General features: G+C 39.9%; 1 protein-coding gene across 1 annotated transcript in view; it reads left to right on the top strand.

Annotated features, from left to right (window-relative positions):
* The first annotated feature begins 932 nt into the window (after positions 1-932).
* musk (muscle, skeletal, receptor tyrosine kinase) overlaps positions 933-18,837 on the top strand; it is a 28,993-nt gene continuing 11,088 nt past the window's right edge. Inside the window, exons 1-13 of the mRNA XM_029515415.1 lie at positions 933-1,114; positions 5,694-5,820; positions 6,084-6,235; positions 6,380-6,507; positions 6,708-6,849; positions 6,963-7,087; positions 9,603-9,762; positions 10,239-10,245; positions 11,624-11,887; positions 12,010-12,203; positions 12,780-12,803; positions 12,922-13,010; positions 17,323-17,497. Of these exons, the coding sequence (XP_029371275.1) occupies positions 1,009-1,114; positions 5,694-5,820; positions 6,084-6,235; positions 6,380-6,507; positions 6,708-6,849; positions 6,963-7,087; positions 9,603-9,762; positions 10,239-10,245; positions 11,624-11,887; positions 12,010-12,203; positions 12,780-12,803; positions 12,922-13,010; positions 17,323-17,497 (1,693 nt within the window). The 5' untranslated portion in view covers positions 933-1,008. The remainder of the gene's footprint in view (positions 1,115-5,693; positions 5,821-6,083; positions 6,236-6,379; positions 6,508-6,707; positions 6,850-6,962; positions 7,088-9,602; positions 9,763-10,238; positions 10,246-11,623; positions 11,888-12,009; positions 12,204-12,779; positions 12,804-12,921; positions 13,011-17,322; positions 17,498-18,837) is intronic.

The following is an 18,837-nucleotide window of genomic DNA, read 5'->3' on the forward strand; positions in this document are numbered from 1 at the left end:
GCAGTAAAATCTATTTAAGAACATAAAGGATCTAGATGACAGCAGCGATGCGACGAGAAGTACAATAGATGACTGACTTGACTTCATCCAAAGCAGAATGGATGTGGTGCAAATGAAATGAAATGCCATTCCTTTCCAAAAATAAAACAGGGCATACAGGCTAGTAGGCAACAGGTGGACACAAAGGCTGTGTGTGTGTGTGTGTGTGTGTGTGTGTGTGTGCGTGTGTGTGTGTGAAAATATAACAGTAAATACCTGTTAAGTAGTGAGCTGCGATATGACTGTCAGTGGGTACATGTGTAGAAGCGGATGTTTGTCAGATGCTGTAAACATACTGTACTGTTGATTTCTACCTGCATACACAACCGCATGTCAACAATACAAGATGATGCAGACAGTGATAGAGTATAATTTGATCTACTGTATTTGCTTTTCATGAGTATTTTCTACAGCTTTAATGACCGTTCAACGCTTTCTCATCCTATACCGTGTTTTACAGTGGACCGTACCGTAGATTAATAAAAATACTTTAGACAATGGATGTCTGAAAACCAAAACAAACATCTGCTCCTTGCGTTTTTCTTTGTTTCTCCAGAAACTTTGCTGACACAAATGTGACTTATTTCAACTGACATGGCACCACAAAGATCTGACCCTTGAATGTAGCTTGTCCTGAAGTTCAACTTGTAAACAACAGACTGACACTGTTGTTGATTACCGTTAAAGCTGCTCTCTCTCTCTTGCATTGAAGCCTTCAGAGCCTAGAGCACAGCTACAAAACCTGAGTGACTGTACATGGGGACAGCTAGCAGCTGCTACTGTCTATCACTCATACACACACACACACAGCGTGATTGAGCCGGTCCATGTTAAGTGCAGAGCTCATGGCTGTCCACGGACTGAGACGCATGCAGTGAAGAACCAAGTGAACCACCAAGAAGGTCCATTTACCTACAATGGGAATCTAACCAGCAGCTCAGATTGTGTCTGTCAAAAAGCTCTGTCCACATGGCGGGTCATTGGAGAAATGCTATGAAGACCGTGGAACCCATTTCAGTTGCACAGATCCTTTTTCTGCTGGTTCTGGTCACCTCGAGCTACAGCATTCAGAGAGGTAAGTGAGCTTGTCATATACTGGCGCTCAGTGAATTTTTAAAATGTACACTCAGGTGTTGAAAAATGAAAAAGTTGTCTATCTGTTAAAGTCTCATATTCATAGCATATTCATATTAAAGACCTGATCAATCTATGAAATGTATTCTGAGTGGAGGTGGATATGTTGAGCTGAAGTCCAACATATTCAACAATAATTTAGGTGAGAAGTAAAAAAAAAATACTGTGGGGAGCATCCAGTATTTTACCTTCAGTGAGGACTCGTCCTAAAGAGAAGCCGCAGGTTGACTCTCCCCCACATGCGTGGCGCTGAGATCACCTGTTTTCCTGTGCATCCTGCAGGGAAAAGGAGAAGGTGTTTATAGGTCCACACAGTGTAAATGTGACTAAATCTATATCCTTCCTACACTATAGGATATCCTCAGCACAGGCTGTTGTAAAGCTGGTTAGGGGGCCAGCTATTCACCTTTCTGTTACTTTCTTTTCTAATATCTTTACCATGTGTCTGGGACGCCTTCACACTGTAGCTACACTGCACGTAAAACATCCCAGAAGCTGTTGCATAAAACTGAACCAAATAATTTATTATTTGGTTCAATACAAATTTACTTTTGACGGCAGTAAATTCAGGTGTGGCTTCGGGATCAGATCAGGTCATGTGAGACAAGTGCCATATCGAATGCTGTCACAATTTTATAGACACATGTAGAGGCCTGCAGAGCTGACCAAAGACATCCAATACATGTTTTATTAGCATGGAGATTCGGTGCATGGCTCATGCTGGCTTGGAGAAACAGGTGGTGTAGATGCTGTCACATTCTGTACTGTAGATGGTGAACAGGCCTCAGCTTTGCGTAATATCCCAGTGATTACAAGGCTGAAAGAAATGTACGTGGCATCTCTCATGTCATTACAATGTGTGCAACTGGTTCCTGCAGGCCCACTCACACCGAACCAAGGATGGAGTTTAACACCCTCACTTTGTTAGAGCATATCAAGTTAAAATATGAGGACTAGAAAGAGAAAGTCCACCTACTGTTTTGAACCTCCTTGTACACAAGGAGGTATACAAAGAATTGTGATGTGCCTGCTAAAATCAGGCTATTGTGGAAAACTGACCACCAAAGTGATGTTTTGCAGTTCATATATTTCACTATGTTGTTCCTTCCAGTCATCACTTTCATCATGCAAAGTGGCATTGGTCATCAGAGTGACTTCAGACTGTTTTACCCACAGTGGCCTCAGAAACTGCAGCAGATAGGATATGCTCCTTAGTGTTTCAGCTTGAAACTCCCATTTAAATTTGTTGTTGTTTTATTCATGTTGCAAAGTGTTTTCACGCTGAATTTGATAAACTGACAAAAGGCAGGCAAATATGAACTTTTTAAAAAAGCGGTTTATAGGATTTCACTGACAAGTGCTTCAAAAGTGCATTGTTGCTCTTCTTCTATGGCACAAAATGATTCACTTCCACGGGTTGAGCTGGGCTGTGCTGGCTTTTATTAGCCCTGTTTGAATTATTTTAAATGTGGAAAAAGAAAAATATAAAAAGGATGTTGACTGTTATTAATGTGTTCCTTTGAAGGCATTTCTTCAAGTTTTTGGTATAAACAAATTACAGAGGGCATGAGAAAAATACTCCAGGATGAGCTAATACCCCATATACATTCAAAGACAGTGGAAGATTCCATATTGTGCTTAATGTCGCTGAGTGTGTCGATGTGAACTGGATTAGTATAAACAACAGATGACTTCTTTCCAGACACCCGATAGCCTGATGTGCCGCACAAACAATACAAGTTTTGTGTTTGTTCTCCACCACACTGAAAGCCCAACAAATTGTATCTGGTCTGCACAATAGAGTCAAAAGAGAGAGAGAGACAAAACACTGTTTACAATTTGACTCCAGGGATGGAAAAAACCTGGAGGATAAACTGCAAATCAAAGCAAACACCAAAGGGACCAAAGGTTGTTATAAGTTACAGACTCTGAAGAAGGTTGCTTTTATGGGAAAGTCAGAGTTTGGAAAGGTCCACAGAGATCTAAAAGGACACTGGAAGAACAGAGAGGATTCAATTACAATAGACTGGAGAACATTTATTCAGAGAGAGAGGCATCAACAACTACCACATAAGTGGAAAAAGACATTCACATGAGCAAAGCTGTTAAAGCTAATATGTACGTGAATGCGGAGTGACACTATGATAATATATTGTACTTGGCCACAAGCATTTACATGTCAGAGGACTTTGCAAGAACATAAATATCTAAATCTACTCGCAGCAGTAAAGTGCAGGAAACGGGCAAGTTCTCATCTCTGTACATTTGAGAGCAGACACAAACTTGAGGAAAAAATAAAGAAAGGCTGCAACAATAAGATGCAGTTGGTCTGGATCAAGTAGGTTTATGTAATACATAAAGTACAGGTCAAATGAGAACGCCTAAACTGGCCTCTTCTGAAGGCGTGCATGATAAAAAAGACAATGTCTGACAAGGTCAAATCCGGTGAGGCCGTCGTTTTCTCTAAATAATGAGTCATGAGGGTAAACATGGGCCCCAGTGAGAGCTTTGCTCTTCAGATGTTGTCCATCTGTCAAGACACAATATTGGCAATAGACAGAGAGAAAAAAGACTCCTCCTGCAAACTGACTCCATCACTACGCTTCAGCCAACAAACTCTTATCGTGCACAGGCTTTCCTTTGAAAGTTGTTGACATTGCTACAAAACTAATGCTAAATAGCAATAATGTTTACTGTGTTCTCCATCTAAAGACCCTTTTTCACTGGTCAAAACACCTGCTGGGACCCACCAATATCTGGTTTTTCAGATGTGCTCATTGGCATAAGTTTGAAGTCTGTGTCTTTGATGCAGCAGCACTCAATGCAGGCAAACTAGAATTCCCACAATGAGTGTCAACAACTGATTCTTTCTCTCCTGTGTGTGTGTGCATGTTTGTCACTGAATGTGATGATGCTGCCTCCTGCCATTTTGACGGGTCGTCAGTCCACACAGAAAGGCAATGCCTGCTGGCAATGAAAAAGGTGTTCATTGCCTTTTTTGCGAGATTAATTAACTCTTCATTTTCTGGGAAAAGCATGCATTTCAGCGTACTAACATTTGCCATTTAAGCACAAAACTATTTTTGATGCTGCCATGTCAATAAATAAAACTTCAGACTGCATCCATGATAAAGGCGCCAGGTCAGCAAGATATTTTTCCCTTCCTCTGACTTCAGCTAAAACTGTATTCCAGTGTTTAGAACAACATGACAAGGTTTTGTTGATTTATACAAGTTTTTTTTCACCAGTTCATGAGTCAAATGGCACAGTGACCCTGGGTTGAGAGCTAAATTATTGAAATTGTGTCCTTGAAACTCTTTCCATGTCTTGTATATTTACTTTCATCTTTACTCCCTCTATTTGCTCGGGTCGTCTTTATTTTGCCTCTAAGTTTGTACAAACATTAAAGCAACCTTAATGTCTCTGATCTGAATATGGTATAAACAGTTTTTGCCTCATCCCTTTGCTGCTGTCTTCTTCTATCCCCTTTTCCCCTGTCTAAGTGTTTTTTTGTTTTTAGTCCCCCTGTCATTTTCTTTCCTTAATATATTTACTCAGAGTCAAAGTAAATATCACACTACCTTATTTAGTTATTTTCTCCCTTACCTTTGTTTCAGTTGTCAGAAAATTGCCCCTTTCTTCTAATCTCTCCATCTACTCCTTTTCATAATTGAAACTCACGAAAATAAATAAACACTGACAACTTTGCTCTGGATTCACATGGTTTACAGGCTGAAAAGGAACAGGTGGTTGTAATAACTCATATATTTGGTGTACATAAAGTTGGTAATTTGCCCTATTTCTTTGTTAGCAAAGACCATCTGTTGAAATGAGACAGTGAACAGTGTGTCCACTGGGAGTGGAGACTGTCCTTGAACTCTAACATAAAAAGTTGTCTTTGCTTCAACTTCAGCTTTAAAAAAAAATTATAACAAACTGCAGATGGTGTCGTACCTACTACTGTTTCCTTCTCTGTGATTATTTTTTCTCTTTCCCTCTCTCTCCAGGCGTAAAGTTACAAAACTCTGACCAAATGCGTCACATCACATTTCACCAATAAACAGTGTCTATTTTTTCCTCTTCCCCTTAGGGCCATCTTTCTTCTGCTCCTCTTGGGACAAAACTGTGATAAACTCTAAAACCTATGACTTGTCTACAGTCTGAGCTGGACACTGACAGACTGAAACAAATGACTCAGTCTGAAATAGGAATACCAAGAATGTCAAATTATTTATTTGAAAAGATGCAGCTGTTTGCATTTCCTCAGCGACTGTTCTAAAGAAAGGCATGCACAGTTTTTGACCCCCCGTCACATTATCCATAAACAAGTGCACAGGCGATTAGGTTTTTTGCAGAAAATTCCTGCAACTCAGCTTAGTGACTCAACTCAGCTGGCGTGTTTAAAATTCTGTGATCTGCTAATTGACAGTGTTGCTTAAAAGTGGGATTACACACAAAATTTTAAACTTGAATACATTTCTTTTTTGTGATTTGTGTTTTCTTGCATGTTTATTGCCCAGCACCTCGCATCATTACCTTGTTAGAGACAGTTGATGTACTCCTGGATCACAATGCCACATTCATTTGTGAAGTGGAGTCCCGTCCATCTGCTGACATCACCTGGACAAAGAATAACCAACGAATTATGTAAGTTTACACCCAAGACTATTTTTTTTTTTTTTTTACTGTAGTGTAAGTGAAAACCCACAGGTTAATAAATGAATATACATAGGTTAATAATTAAGCCAATTTAAGCCTTTAAAGTTAAAAACCACTAGGAAAAATACAAAATATTGACATTAGCAGCAAATGCTTGGCCAATTACAGTCCTTTAGTAAGAATTCTATTATTTACATATACAAAGTCTATGGAAGAGAGACAACTTTACACCATCTTTTCTGCCCCACCAGGTACTACAACTCCCGATACATTATCAGGGAGCAGGGGCAGATGCTCATCATCCCTCATGTAAAAGAAACTGACAATGGCGAGTACTGCTGCCTTGCCACTAATGGCATTGGAGAGCCAGCCAAGAGCTGCGGAGCACTGCAGCTAAAGATGAGTATGTCTGTCTTCAAGTCCAAGTTTAGACTTGAATCTGTATCCTGTTTTTTAAGCATTTAGAAATTGGTTTGAATAAACAAAGCACGATGGAGACAAAAGGCTGAAACCAGTGAGTCCTGTCTCTTGTCTGTCTCTATATTAGAACCACAGATCAAACGGCACCCTACTAATGTAACCCTACTGGTCGAATCCAAAGCAGTGTTACCCTGCGTGACCCTTGGCAATCCCAAACCAGATGTGACTTGGCTCAAAGATGATGAGCTCATCAAGGTATGCACAACAACAGCAGAAATTGCTGGAAGGTTTCTAGTCCTGTGGTGCTTTTCATTCATTTAGACTGTTAGATACTCAGTGCAGTGTATACACATCTGTGACTAGGATTGTAAATTGCATGACTGCATTGCTGTTTGGTTGCAGAACAAAAGGGTTTTATTCGATATTTTAAATAATGATTGTCACATCTGTCTCAGGTCAGTGACCGCATTACTATTCTGGACTATGGTGCATTGAAGATTCATAACATACAGAGGGAAGATGCGGGGCAGTATCGCTGTGTGGCCAGGAACAGCTTTGGTTTGGCCTTTTCAAAGCCAGTTACCATAGAAGTACAGGGTATATATTGTAATACAGTCTCACTTTCAGTGTTTGTATGTAAATAAGGACATTGTAAATATCTATAACAAACAGTGTCTTATTATTGTTTGTACCTTTGTGTTTATGTCCAGCTCCAGCACGAATCCTGCGGGTACCAAAGGAGAAAAGAGTAGTGTATGGGAGTAAGATCACACTTGAATGTAATGCTACAGGAAATCCAATCCCCACCATCACCTGGCTTGAAAATGGGAATACTGTAAGTTTAGTTGTTTATTTGTAGATATAATGTTGTAAAAAAATTTAATAATACAGTTCAATATTTTATATCTGTAAATTCTTCTCTGAAACAGCAATTTGGGCTCAAGTTCTTATCCGTCCATTCATTCAGACTTGAGATGAATAGCTGGAGGAGTATAAAACAAGAAGAATTGAGCTCCTATTACATCTGCCCTGTCCACTTGGGACTCTCATAAATGCTTCTCATCTTGTCTCCTTTACAGTGGTTGAGTTTGGATCAAATATCAGTCAACACAGCCAACAATCAGAGAAATTTTTATCACGTAGCTGACATTGTGACACATTGTCAGCTGTAGAGCCTTACATAATGGGAGAGTTGTGACAATAGCGGAGTACACAGAGGAAAGCAACCAATGCCTGAGGAAAAACAAAGTTTCAATTGTAAAATTCCTATCTTCATAGATCTAAAATTTAATTACACTGAAGTGTGGCAAAGAACACACTTGTACAAGATAAAATATTTAGGAGATTAACCACTAATGAGCAAAAGCTGAAGCAGCATGCTGTTCTTAATTGGTTTTTGCTGAGACACCTGTTACTGAATGTTACAACAGTTATCTGAATTCATCTTCTTATAGTCCAACACAGCAAGAACACAACTCCGTACATGCAGTTCACTCTAATACACACATAAAATAAAATACATGTCTGTTGGTCCGCCACTCACACACGGTTAAAGATTGACTGTGGGATCAGTGATATAAACAGCAAAGGAATTCCCATTAATTTGACAAGGGATTGAAGAGATTGCTTTCCATTTAGCCAATAATACACAGTGTTATCAGCTTTGATTGCTAGTGAATACTATGATGCTGTTGTCAAACAAAAACATGTATCACTAACGTGAGGTGTTTATTGTATTAGTGATGAGTAGCTCATGGGGAGTGCTGCCTTGTGATTTGAAGACTCAGGCTCGATGTTCAAATAGCACAGCCCACATTAGGTTTGTGGCTCTTTGGCATTCAGACAGGGATGGTACACACTTTACTCAGAAAATGAACAAACAGCACAATGGAACGGGGCTTGTTGTAAGCCCCAGAAAACTCTTAAATATGTGAGAACAGTGATAGTTTGGTTTCTAGACACAATTGGTGTCTTAATCACATGCAATGTTTTTTGGGCCAGCAAGAGAACTAACAGCAATGGTGAGTAGCCCCTTTTTGTGAAAAGTGCATTTTCTGCAACTAACAAATGACCGGGACCTTGAAAAGTCCCACAAGTCCTTAGTTCTTCACTTACTGGAACAGCTATTGAAAAATGTTAGCATCTATGCTCAAAGTAGATTATAATGGCTTAAATTTAAGAAAAATCGAATAAATAAATAAATAATGGATAAGAAATAAATAGTGCTGTGGTCATTGGAGCTTGAGCTGAATCATGGAGATCATACAGGAAGGTTACGAAATTACGAAGGTTAATCAGGACGTTTTATCACCACAGCAGCAGACATTTATTTATGCCCCTGAAAGGAGACATACACAACAACGTCTGGGTATTTAATAGTCTCGGGTGCTTGCAACAATGTGATTACAGGCCCATAATGCTTGTAAATACTATATATGTATGTGCGTGTGTGCATGTGTGCTGATTAAAATGAGTGTTGAAGCTGCTGCTTTTCTGGCAGCTTGTTGAGGTCATTAAATCCAGCAGGAGCTGCATCTAGCTGCTCATAAAAACAGATGGTATCACAGAATTTCAAATATAGACAAGTTGTGCATCAGCACCTGGAAGCACTCACTAAGATACATATTACAGATGCATTACATATATCACTTATAAACTGTATATATATGCGTAAGTGTGAATATAGAAACTATAAACAAACACATGTCATCTGGTTATATCGGTGTAGTGTGAATACCAGGGAATTTTTAAATCATCTACATGATTACTTGTGGTTTGATTGATGCCAGATATAGTGCATGCACTTAATTTTATCAACTCAACACCCAGGAGACTTAAATATAATGAGTATGTAACAGTTTGGACACTGACATTTTAAGACAAAAATTTCCGATTTCACAATGGAAGTCTGGCATGGGAGAGTGTCTTATTTTCATATTCAGCTTGATCAGTGTTACTGCTCTCAGAGATCCCTTTTGCATCTGCAGATGGAGGGAAAATATTAACTGCAAAAAAAAAAAAAAAAAAAAAAAAAAAAAAAAAAAAAGCTTTGATCCCAAACAATAAAAGTCAACAACATGCTGGAGAACAAGGTGGAATATTTAGCAGCCAGGGAAAGCAGGATTTATGCTGCGTATTTCTCCAGGAGTGCTGAAGGTCTGTAAAGCCAGCAGTTTGCTAACATTACCTGTATCAGCTTTACAAACTCTCAATACACCAAACATGGGGAATTTTAAGATCTTCTCTCAGGCTGCCAAAAAGGAAGAAAAAAAAAAAATAATAAAATAAAATCAGCAAAAATAAAAGCTTGAATTAACTTCTGCCTTTTTGGGTGTTTCTCTTTTTCCCAGATCTCAGGCGCATCGGTTGAGGAGACGTTAGTGGGAGAGGTGATTCTGTCTGTTCTTAAAGTGACGGTGAAAAAGTCGGCCTTGTATACCTGTCTGGCCTCCAGCAGGCACAGCGGTGGAGCCAACACCGTCAAAGCAACGGCAAGCGTCACAGTAGCAGGTAGCGTCCTGTTTTCATTCACATTTGTTTCACGCTGAGACGTGAGAAAAATCACAGAGCATTGTTTCTCCTGTGTGGCCGCTGTGTGGCTGTTGTGTGTCTCTGTTGTTGTTGTTGCTCCTACTTTACCTTGTGGTGTTAGCTGCCAGTTATATTAGTGTTGCCTCAGCTGTCTGCCCTAACCATTTGGTTAATACTTTTCAGCTATCCATGCACCCCTTGACCACAGTCACCCAAAAAAAAAAAAAAAAAAAAAGACACACAAACACGTGTTCCTCCCCAGACCACACACACACAAGCTGTCCCCTTCCACCTGTTCATCCCTTAGTCTCCTTAAACCTAACTATGAGTTGGTGAGAGCAGCACCATGGTTGATTTTCTCCTCCATCAGAGATTGAGGTGTATGTGTCTCTCTCTTCTCCTTCTGCCTGTGCTGGTTCAACGGACATCTTCTGGATACTGCCGTTTCCCCATAGAGTGGAGGTAAGAGAAATTAGCTGTGCTTCACAGCTCTAAAGTCTTCTATGCTTCATTTCCTTTCTTTTTGTATGAGCAATATCTCTATCTGACATATACAATGAATCCATTATGAATCAGAAGGATGACACAACGCATTGCCTCTCATTCAATCTTATATAGGCAGCAAAGCCACTTATGTTTACACAGTTCTTGGCGACACTAAGTGCTGTTGCTTCCTTTGAGTCAGCTGAAGACAGTGAGTGTGTCAGCTCCAACAATAAACCTGCTATGCAGAGAGGGATCCGTTCTCTCAGTCACCCATATGGTGTGAGTTGAGTTTGAACTTTGCTGAACCATAGCATAAACCCTTGTTACCACATCTGGACTATGTAACTACAGAGAGAGAAAGACAGAAACAGAAAAATGAGAAAGGCAGGAGAATGAAGGAATAAAGGAAAAGAAAATGTTGACCTTGAGATGCCTGATGAGAAATTCTGAGGTAAAAATGAAGACAGATTACCGACAGACAAAAAAGCTTTACTTACAAGGTTTGCCAACTCATGTCAGCATCTAGACCATTTATTTATGGGATGGGAGAAAGTCAACCTTAGGAAGATAGGATGGGATGATGGGGTTGATAGATTTACCGGTTTGATTTGAACTCTGCAGAAGCACCAAAAACCGATTCCAAGTGGCAACATCTGGAGTTTGTAATCGCTGGTGGAGGCAGAGAAAAGTGGAGCGAATGCTGCTTGTCTGTGGCAGAAGAAAGAGCTAGGATGTGAAACACACAGAAAGAAATGTGGATCATGTCCAAGCAGACAGACAGATGGGCAGGTTTCAGGCCGTTATGTGTGACTGACCTGTTCTTGCAAGATGCAGCAAGGAAGTCCAACAGGGAGGGAGACAGGATGTCATTTCACATGAATCCTCTGTAACAAGCTTCATTATCAACATCTGGAGGATATTAAAAAGATATTTCAGTTGATGGAGCATTTCTTACCATTTTTAAATGCACAAACTTCCAAATAAGTTCAGACAAAACCAGAGGAATAAAACACTAAATGCTGTATTTAGGGCTGTATTCACTCCACTTCCTAAGCAAAGCCAATGTTAAATGACATGATCCTGAAAGGAGTCAAACTAATTACCTCGTGGTAATTAGTTTGGATCTATTCAGTAGTTAGCACTGTCAACTCATAGCTAGAAGATGATGATTCCGCCCCCAAATTTTAGGAAACCGTCTTTAATTCATGCCCCAACCCCTGTCCAAGTGTGCTGAAAAATGGTTCAGTACTTTTTGTGTAAGCTCATTGACATATAAACAGACAGATGTATAAATACAAATAACAGCCTTATTTGGACACTCTTTACATGAACAGTGTGCGTTCTTCCCTAACAGACAATACAAGGGTGTTGCAGGCTACTGCAGCGCCTACCGAGGAGATGCCTGCCGCACCATCCTGAGAGATGATTCACTGGTTTTCTTCAACTCCTCGCGCTCGCACCCCGAGGACATGCAGGAGTACCTGGTACAGGGCTGGTCGGCAGAAATAGAGGGGCTCAGTACGCTGTGCAGACCGGCAATACGCTCACTGCTCTGTCACTCCTCCTTCCCTGACTGCAACCCCTTAGGGTCAGGACCCGCACCTAAACCTGTCTGCAGGTAGCGCATTTCTCTCTGCTGTGTTTGTCTGATTCACTTTGGTTCAGCATATGAATAAATTAATGAATGGATGATGGAACAGTTGAGGGAGCTTTATATCTGTATTCCGCTTTATAAAACAGAGAACACTGTATGGCAGTGAAGGAGCTGTACTGCCACAAGGAGTGGTTGGTGCTAGAGAGCAGCGGCTCATTCCAGCCTGGGCTCCTCAGCTCTGTCACTGGGTACCACACATCCAGCTTACTGCTTCCCAACTGTCAGGCCCTACCAAGTCTTCACACAGACCCTGATGCTTGTACACATGTCCCTTTTGTAGGTAAGTTCCCCTGTTCAATTCAAAAAAAGAGGCAGGTAGTATAATTAATGAAAATGATGTGCTTTCTTTCTTGGGAGGAGAACCATTTTTAGTTTTCATTGATTCATGCACAGAATTCTTGAATGCAGTTTGATAAATTTGAGATGTGATAATTCTGTGCAGCAGAAATAGCCAGAGGACTGCAAACTAAAATAAACACAGTTTGGACAAAGGAAATGGAGAGAATGAAAAGCATGCTGTGGATAGGCGCAGTTACTTATAAGCTGAAGGCAAAGCAGAGCCTGATACACTGCTACGCTACAGGTCACAGATACTGATGAAGTCATTAGGAGGGTCCAACTTGCTGAGCCAAAATTTACAGCTGTGTGTAAGTGTTTATGTGTTTGTTTGTTTGTGTGTGTGTGTGTGTGTGTGTGCACGCAGTGTCTATGTTTGCACAGTAATACAATCTTAAATGTACTGGACTGGCCTTTAGCACTGGATTGATGTCACCATGATATATTTTTATTTTATTCATTCATTTACTAGACTTGTCTTACATAATATTACAAGTTTTTGCACATTTCTACATTTCAGACATCAAGAAAGATCAGATTACAAGTAAGTATTAAAACCATTTACATACAACAAAAATATTCTTGTTTATTATAACTATAACTACTACATAACTATAAAACAAATAACATTAAATCTATACCCATTCTTTTGGTATCAACAGCAAAATGTTACAACAACAAAGGCCGTTTCTACCAAGGCAGTGTGAACGTGACGAGGTCAGGGATACCGTGTCAGCCATGGAGCCAGCAGGTACTACCTGAGAACATATGGACTTAAACACAGTGCAGATACAAGATTACCACATGCAAATAGAGCAGTAGGAAACTTGAAATTTGAAAAAATGCAGGAACTCTCAAGCACAACTGGTTTGATGATTGTCATATCATTCAGTCTAGTCTCCACTAGCTACTGGAGCTAACAAAGTCCATCGTAATCAGATCCTTAAGTAAACATAAAGTCAAAGGAATATGGAGGAACTGCTAGTGAATGACAGAGCTGCTGTCGACGCAATCAACTCCTGTGTTTAGTAAGTGTGACTGATATGTTGTGTGTGGATGTTTAGTTTTATATCAAACATTCCTGACCTCTAACCAGAAAAAGAGAAACACATAAAAGTGCTTACAGGTGCATACACGAGCATACGCAGGCACACACACTCCCTGTGGCCCAAAAGCCCCTTTATTTTTTTATGGATTTGGTCGGTGAGAGGGTCTGTGAGGGTGAACTGTTACTACTCTCCTGTGCAGTGTGTGTGTCTGCCAGGTCAGCAGAGAAGGAGGGGCACATCGTGTCACATCCTGCCTCTGGAAGCAATTACCTTTCACACGCATATGCTGCACAAACACCATCCCCATCAACACACTCGCTATACACTTTCTAACATACACTTATGTACATCTACTGTATGTGAAATAGGGAAAACCTTTGCTCTGTTATTCAATTCGCAAATATTAGCACATTCTTTCTCTCCTTCGCTCATGACATACACTTCCCAGTCACTAGTACCATGGGCGAATCAGACTGCACAATGTAGTATTTGTGATAAACAAAAACGTACACGCGTGCACATAAACAAACTGGCTTAGTTTCCCTACACATCAACAGTTTATCGACTGTCTGGGCCTCCTTCAAAAAACATCATCTTTAATCTGAAAACACTTGACATAATTTACTGTCACCTACCAGTAGACATTGGGAGTGTGTGTTGCAGTACTTAATGAGACCCACTCCACATGTGGCATATTTATATTTGCCTGTCGATATTTGCTTGTCGACATGTTGCAGCAAATTTTACGTATATGTGCAATCAAAAATGCAGATTGAGAAACCATATTTGGCACAAAAGGGTGTTCCAGTATAAGCTGCCAACCGTAGCATGTCAGACTAACTAGCCTAACCAAACATCGGATGAACAAATTTGTGTATCAACTAGGACATTTCCCATTGTGCAATCAATGTGTCAATGAAGTGCCCACTACTGTTTTCTATGAAACATAAGTCATGGTTTCCTATACCTTCACCAACAGTTCTCTGATAGTTCATAACAAAAGACAGATAGGTCTACGTGGCACATCTTGCGCCCAATAAATCTCAGTCAACAATTCTCTGGTTTTATGCCATTTTTCTTCACAAAGCTTAAACAGCAGCAGCAAAAATATACAACAGAGCTTTCAAGCACCTGCTCGCAGGAGAACCAGTTGAAAAGCCCATACAAATCAGCTTTTGTCACACAAAAAGACACAGGCCTCGCACTTTTACCATTACTGACCTGCTAGACTTCATTAACTCAGGCAGACTGTCCACAATTCATCTCTTCGTCTAATACAAACCATGAGCGGAGAAGCTTAAACTTTTCCGATTTACCAACATTATCAAGCAGCAACACAGCGCAGCTCACTACCTTTGGGAGTAGATCATGCGTATTCCTTCAGCCCATGAGTGCTCACAGACCCAAAATGTCGTCTCGGAAGTGATTATTGTCACGTGACGTCCAATTATGACGCAAACAGGTTAAATAACAAACAGGAAGAAGAACTTCTTCTTCTTTAAACACAATTGAACTTCCGGTTTGCTCCGCTTCGCTTCATAACCAATGAGTGAGCCAGCTGATGTTTCCTGCGCCCGGAGACAACGGCAACGATAAATCTGATCGGATGACGGTGTTTTGACGGCTTTAGTCTCATTAAAGCACTTAGCTCCCCCAGTTGGCCAAAGTAAGCGCTACATCGCCTGTCTGCTCCTCCTTGTCCATTTTTGAATTTTTTTTAATTTGCGAGGACCGCTGAACCTGGGGACAGGCGATCCATAGCGATATACCGTAAAATATAATACTATAAAGCGAACAGAAATCCTGTGTTTATATCTGTATGATAGCAGTCCGGCTCATGGCAGCAGCTCTGTCCTACTCACATTGGGTTTATTTTATACCAACGCACTGTTTCTGTTTCAAAGCTTTGTAACCTTACCTTCAAACTGGCAACCTTAAACTCAACAACCAAATGTAAACATACAAAATGAAGTATAACAAATATTAAAATGATACAAGATAAAACAATTCGTTCCTGATCACTCTTTTGCCCTAATATCCTGTACGATATGTAGCCATCCAGTGCATGTTCAAGACATTTTAGCAAGACTCTTGTTTAGAAATGAGTCCACTTAGAACATCAGAAATGAGAAAGTGAAATAAAAAGAGTATGACAGTGATAGTGGTGGGTTAGGGTTAGTTCCATAATGAAAACGCATTTTCTGTATCACAGTTAGGATTGAAGTGACATCAGGAAGTTGGAATGTAATGCGTTGCTTCCAGGAAAAAGCAGGAATTTTGTGATATGATATGCTTGCCAAGCACAAGTCAAAAAAAGTTGGCTTTTAAACAAGGCAGGATTATTTTGATGATGATTCTTAAGTTCCTGGCCAGATCTAAGGCTTCATTTCCTCTTGTAAGTACAGTAATAAACATGATTGGGATAATGTCTTTTGGATCACATTTCCCAGAGGGCAATGCAAAGCTGATTGCACCAATTTGAACTCAAAAGGCCTTTTTCATTGGTTGAGTTACACTCAGATTGTTAAAATTACCTTTCTTCTTTTTCAGGGGGGATTTATGTTTCTCAGATGCTGGATAATAAATGAATGAATACAAATTACATAATGCCAAGCTTCTGATTCAGAAATCTCAAATTCCCACCAGTAAGCTTTGTGTTGAAATAGTTATACTCTAGGTGTTCAGAATATTTTTCTCAGGTAGTGTTTCACTAACAGGGATGCTTCTGTCCACGTGTATTGTCTGTAGGCTTCATCATGGAGCAGATGCTTTAATGTTGACTATAAAACATTCTGTACATACATGTGAGTCGTACAGGAGATGAGCACAACACCGTTTCATACACTATTAGACCATACTGGCAAATCACATTTAGGGTCAGCACACACACACACACAGAGACATATGTGTATATATATTATGCATTATGCATTAAACACTGTCACTCTGACTTGTTGACTGTCAATTGGTTTTACCTATGAAAAAGTACCACAAGTATTTAATGTTTTTAATGATTTTGCTCTCAGCAAGCTTCCCAGTAGAATGACCTTAGTTTAGCAGTTTTTTGTGTACATGGACATGACGTTCAGTGCTGCAAAATGTCTGCAGGGAGGAGATTGTGATGGATGGTTGGGGGAACAAGGTCTTGGACACCCGCAACAGAGTCTTTCATTCTGTCCCCTGCCAATAGTGGATGAGAAGAGAAAAGCTACCTCATTTGTAGTCTAGGTGTGAGAAGTTGTTATTTTTAACATTCCAGGAGACCTAAGAGTTGACTTCTCATGGAATCAACCCTGAGGAGAGTTTGCTCAACAGCACATGTGTTGAACGCAGCCTTTTCTGCTCATAACCTCACATGTCTCGGGATGGGCTAGATCATTGCTCTTTTGATGACTAGAGCCCGTGACACACGGAGACACCAGATGTTTAGTGTTTGAGTTGGCACTCTAAACTGCAGAAACCACCATGCAACCCCAAATGTCCCTGATTATGGACCATTTTACAACCTATGGTTACTAAACTGTAACCTTACTACAGCCCCAAAATGGGGCTTTGTGCCTCAAGACCCTTTTATTTTCATTTTGACGTCAAAAGCAGAGTGTCCATAAAAATTGAGTGGAAACACCTCTTGAACATTGCAAGGGGGAAAAAAGAAAAAAAAAAAACGTGGGCAAGAAATTTATTGATCGGATTTAATTTATCCCTCAAGTCAAGTCTGTTTCGTCTTTACCTCCTGCCAGAACAGAGGGTCAACAACAGAACAGAGCAGATAATGTTTTCCTCAAAAACACTTCTGGACACAGGCTGGCTCCCAGATGTCCGCACCTTACCATGATAGGTTGAACAAAGAAACAACATAACATTTTCCAGAATAGAAACAAAGATTTCCCTTTCCAAAATACAACAGTTGTAAAAAAAAAAAAAAAAAAAAAACACAAAACCGCTGTTTCCCCTTTTTGTCAATTATATGCTGTTTATGCATTCCTGGTGTCATTGTGCTGTTATTCCCTTTAGGTTCCCCATCAGCACCGCCTGTCCGTGGATGTCATTCCAGAATTAAATAACTCAGACAATCACTGTAGGAACCCAGGAGAAATCAGCGACAAGCCCTGGTGTTACACCACAAACCCCAACATCCGCTGGGAGTACTGTGGTGTGCTGCAGTGTGAGGAGGCAAGCACATCCCCAGGTACCATCTTTTGCTTTCATTATGACATAAATCCTCTTTTCTCATTTTGATCGGTCACAATTGCTTCAAACTGAAAAAAATCTTGTACTCAGCAATTTAATTGTTGAGCTGAGGGAGGACATAATATGGCTTAATAGTGTGAAATACATTTTTGCTACCAAACCATGTGCAAAGGGTACTTGCTGCTAGTGAGTTTCTATGGAGGATCAGACCTCAGTTTTACATTTATTCTACATGTACACGTGCATTTCACACAAACTTTCATTATTTAAACATTCAGATCTCCATGGAAATTGATATTAATTGAACACCATAAAATAGACAATGTAACTTGCCGTGTATCAGAACACACAGGAGATGATATTTAGAGGATAAATTGGGATCTTTACTTTGGATTTCTTGTTAATCAATACGTGAAGTACTAACACTGTTCAGTTGAATGGATTTAAACAAAAAGCAAAACTTATCCCAGGGGGTTGTGATTTACTCCTGCAAAACAATCTTTTTAAGACTTGGATGTGGAACTTTGTGCGATGTGTGAAGTTGATTGTCTTCACTGGAAATAGAAACAGACAAGAGAGTATGAAAACCTCAACAAACTGTTGAATATGTTCAGGACTCAACAGTACATTATTTTTTATAAAAACAGGGAGCAAATGTGTACATACACTTAAAATTCCAAATAATAAACAAGAAAATACATATCTTTGTACGTAAGAGGGTTTCACATTTTTCTCATCTCTTGTGTTGTTTACTCTCCTCTCTCCTGAAACAGATGAGGGCAACCAGTTGTCGACTTAAGTAATTGCACAAAAGAAATATCAGTCTAAGCAGAAGTTTCAATCAGAGCACGAAGGGCCTTTCTTCTCCACTCACCTTATCTGGTTATTTATTACTTGGGGTTTCCTTTCCTTCTTCTAAAATGCAACAGAAGACTTGAATAATGTAGATTTAGTGTATACTCATCTTTCATAATGAGATGGTTGTCTTGTTTCATCTCCTCCTCTCTGGAACAAATAGATTCTCTAACAGTTAATAAATCTGAAGACATATTGCAAGTACTAAAGTACAATAGAATAATTTACTTATCTTTTTAACACTAGAACCGCCGAGAGGTCATTTTGACCTCGCTCCACGACAGGCTTTATAATTGCAATTGTGCCATAATGTAAATGCTCTCCCACCTCCCTGCAAGACCTCTCTCACGCTCCAACCCAATTTTGCCAGATTGGGATTTATTTGATTTTAGCAATATAACAACAATTAAGTGAATGAATGTTTATTTATTTTGATCACAGCGTCCAAATTCTACCAATCAAAGCTCAAGGTAACAAAATATA

The sequence above is a fragment of the Echeneis naucrates genome, chromosome 12 (genome assembly GCF_900963305.1).
Source record: "Echeneis naucrates chromosome 12, fEcheNa1.1, whole genome shotgun sequence".
NCBI classification, from domain to species: Eukaryota; Metazoa; Chordata; class Actinopteri; order Carangiformes; family Echeneidae; genus Echeneis; species Echeneis naucrates.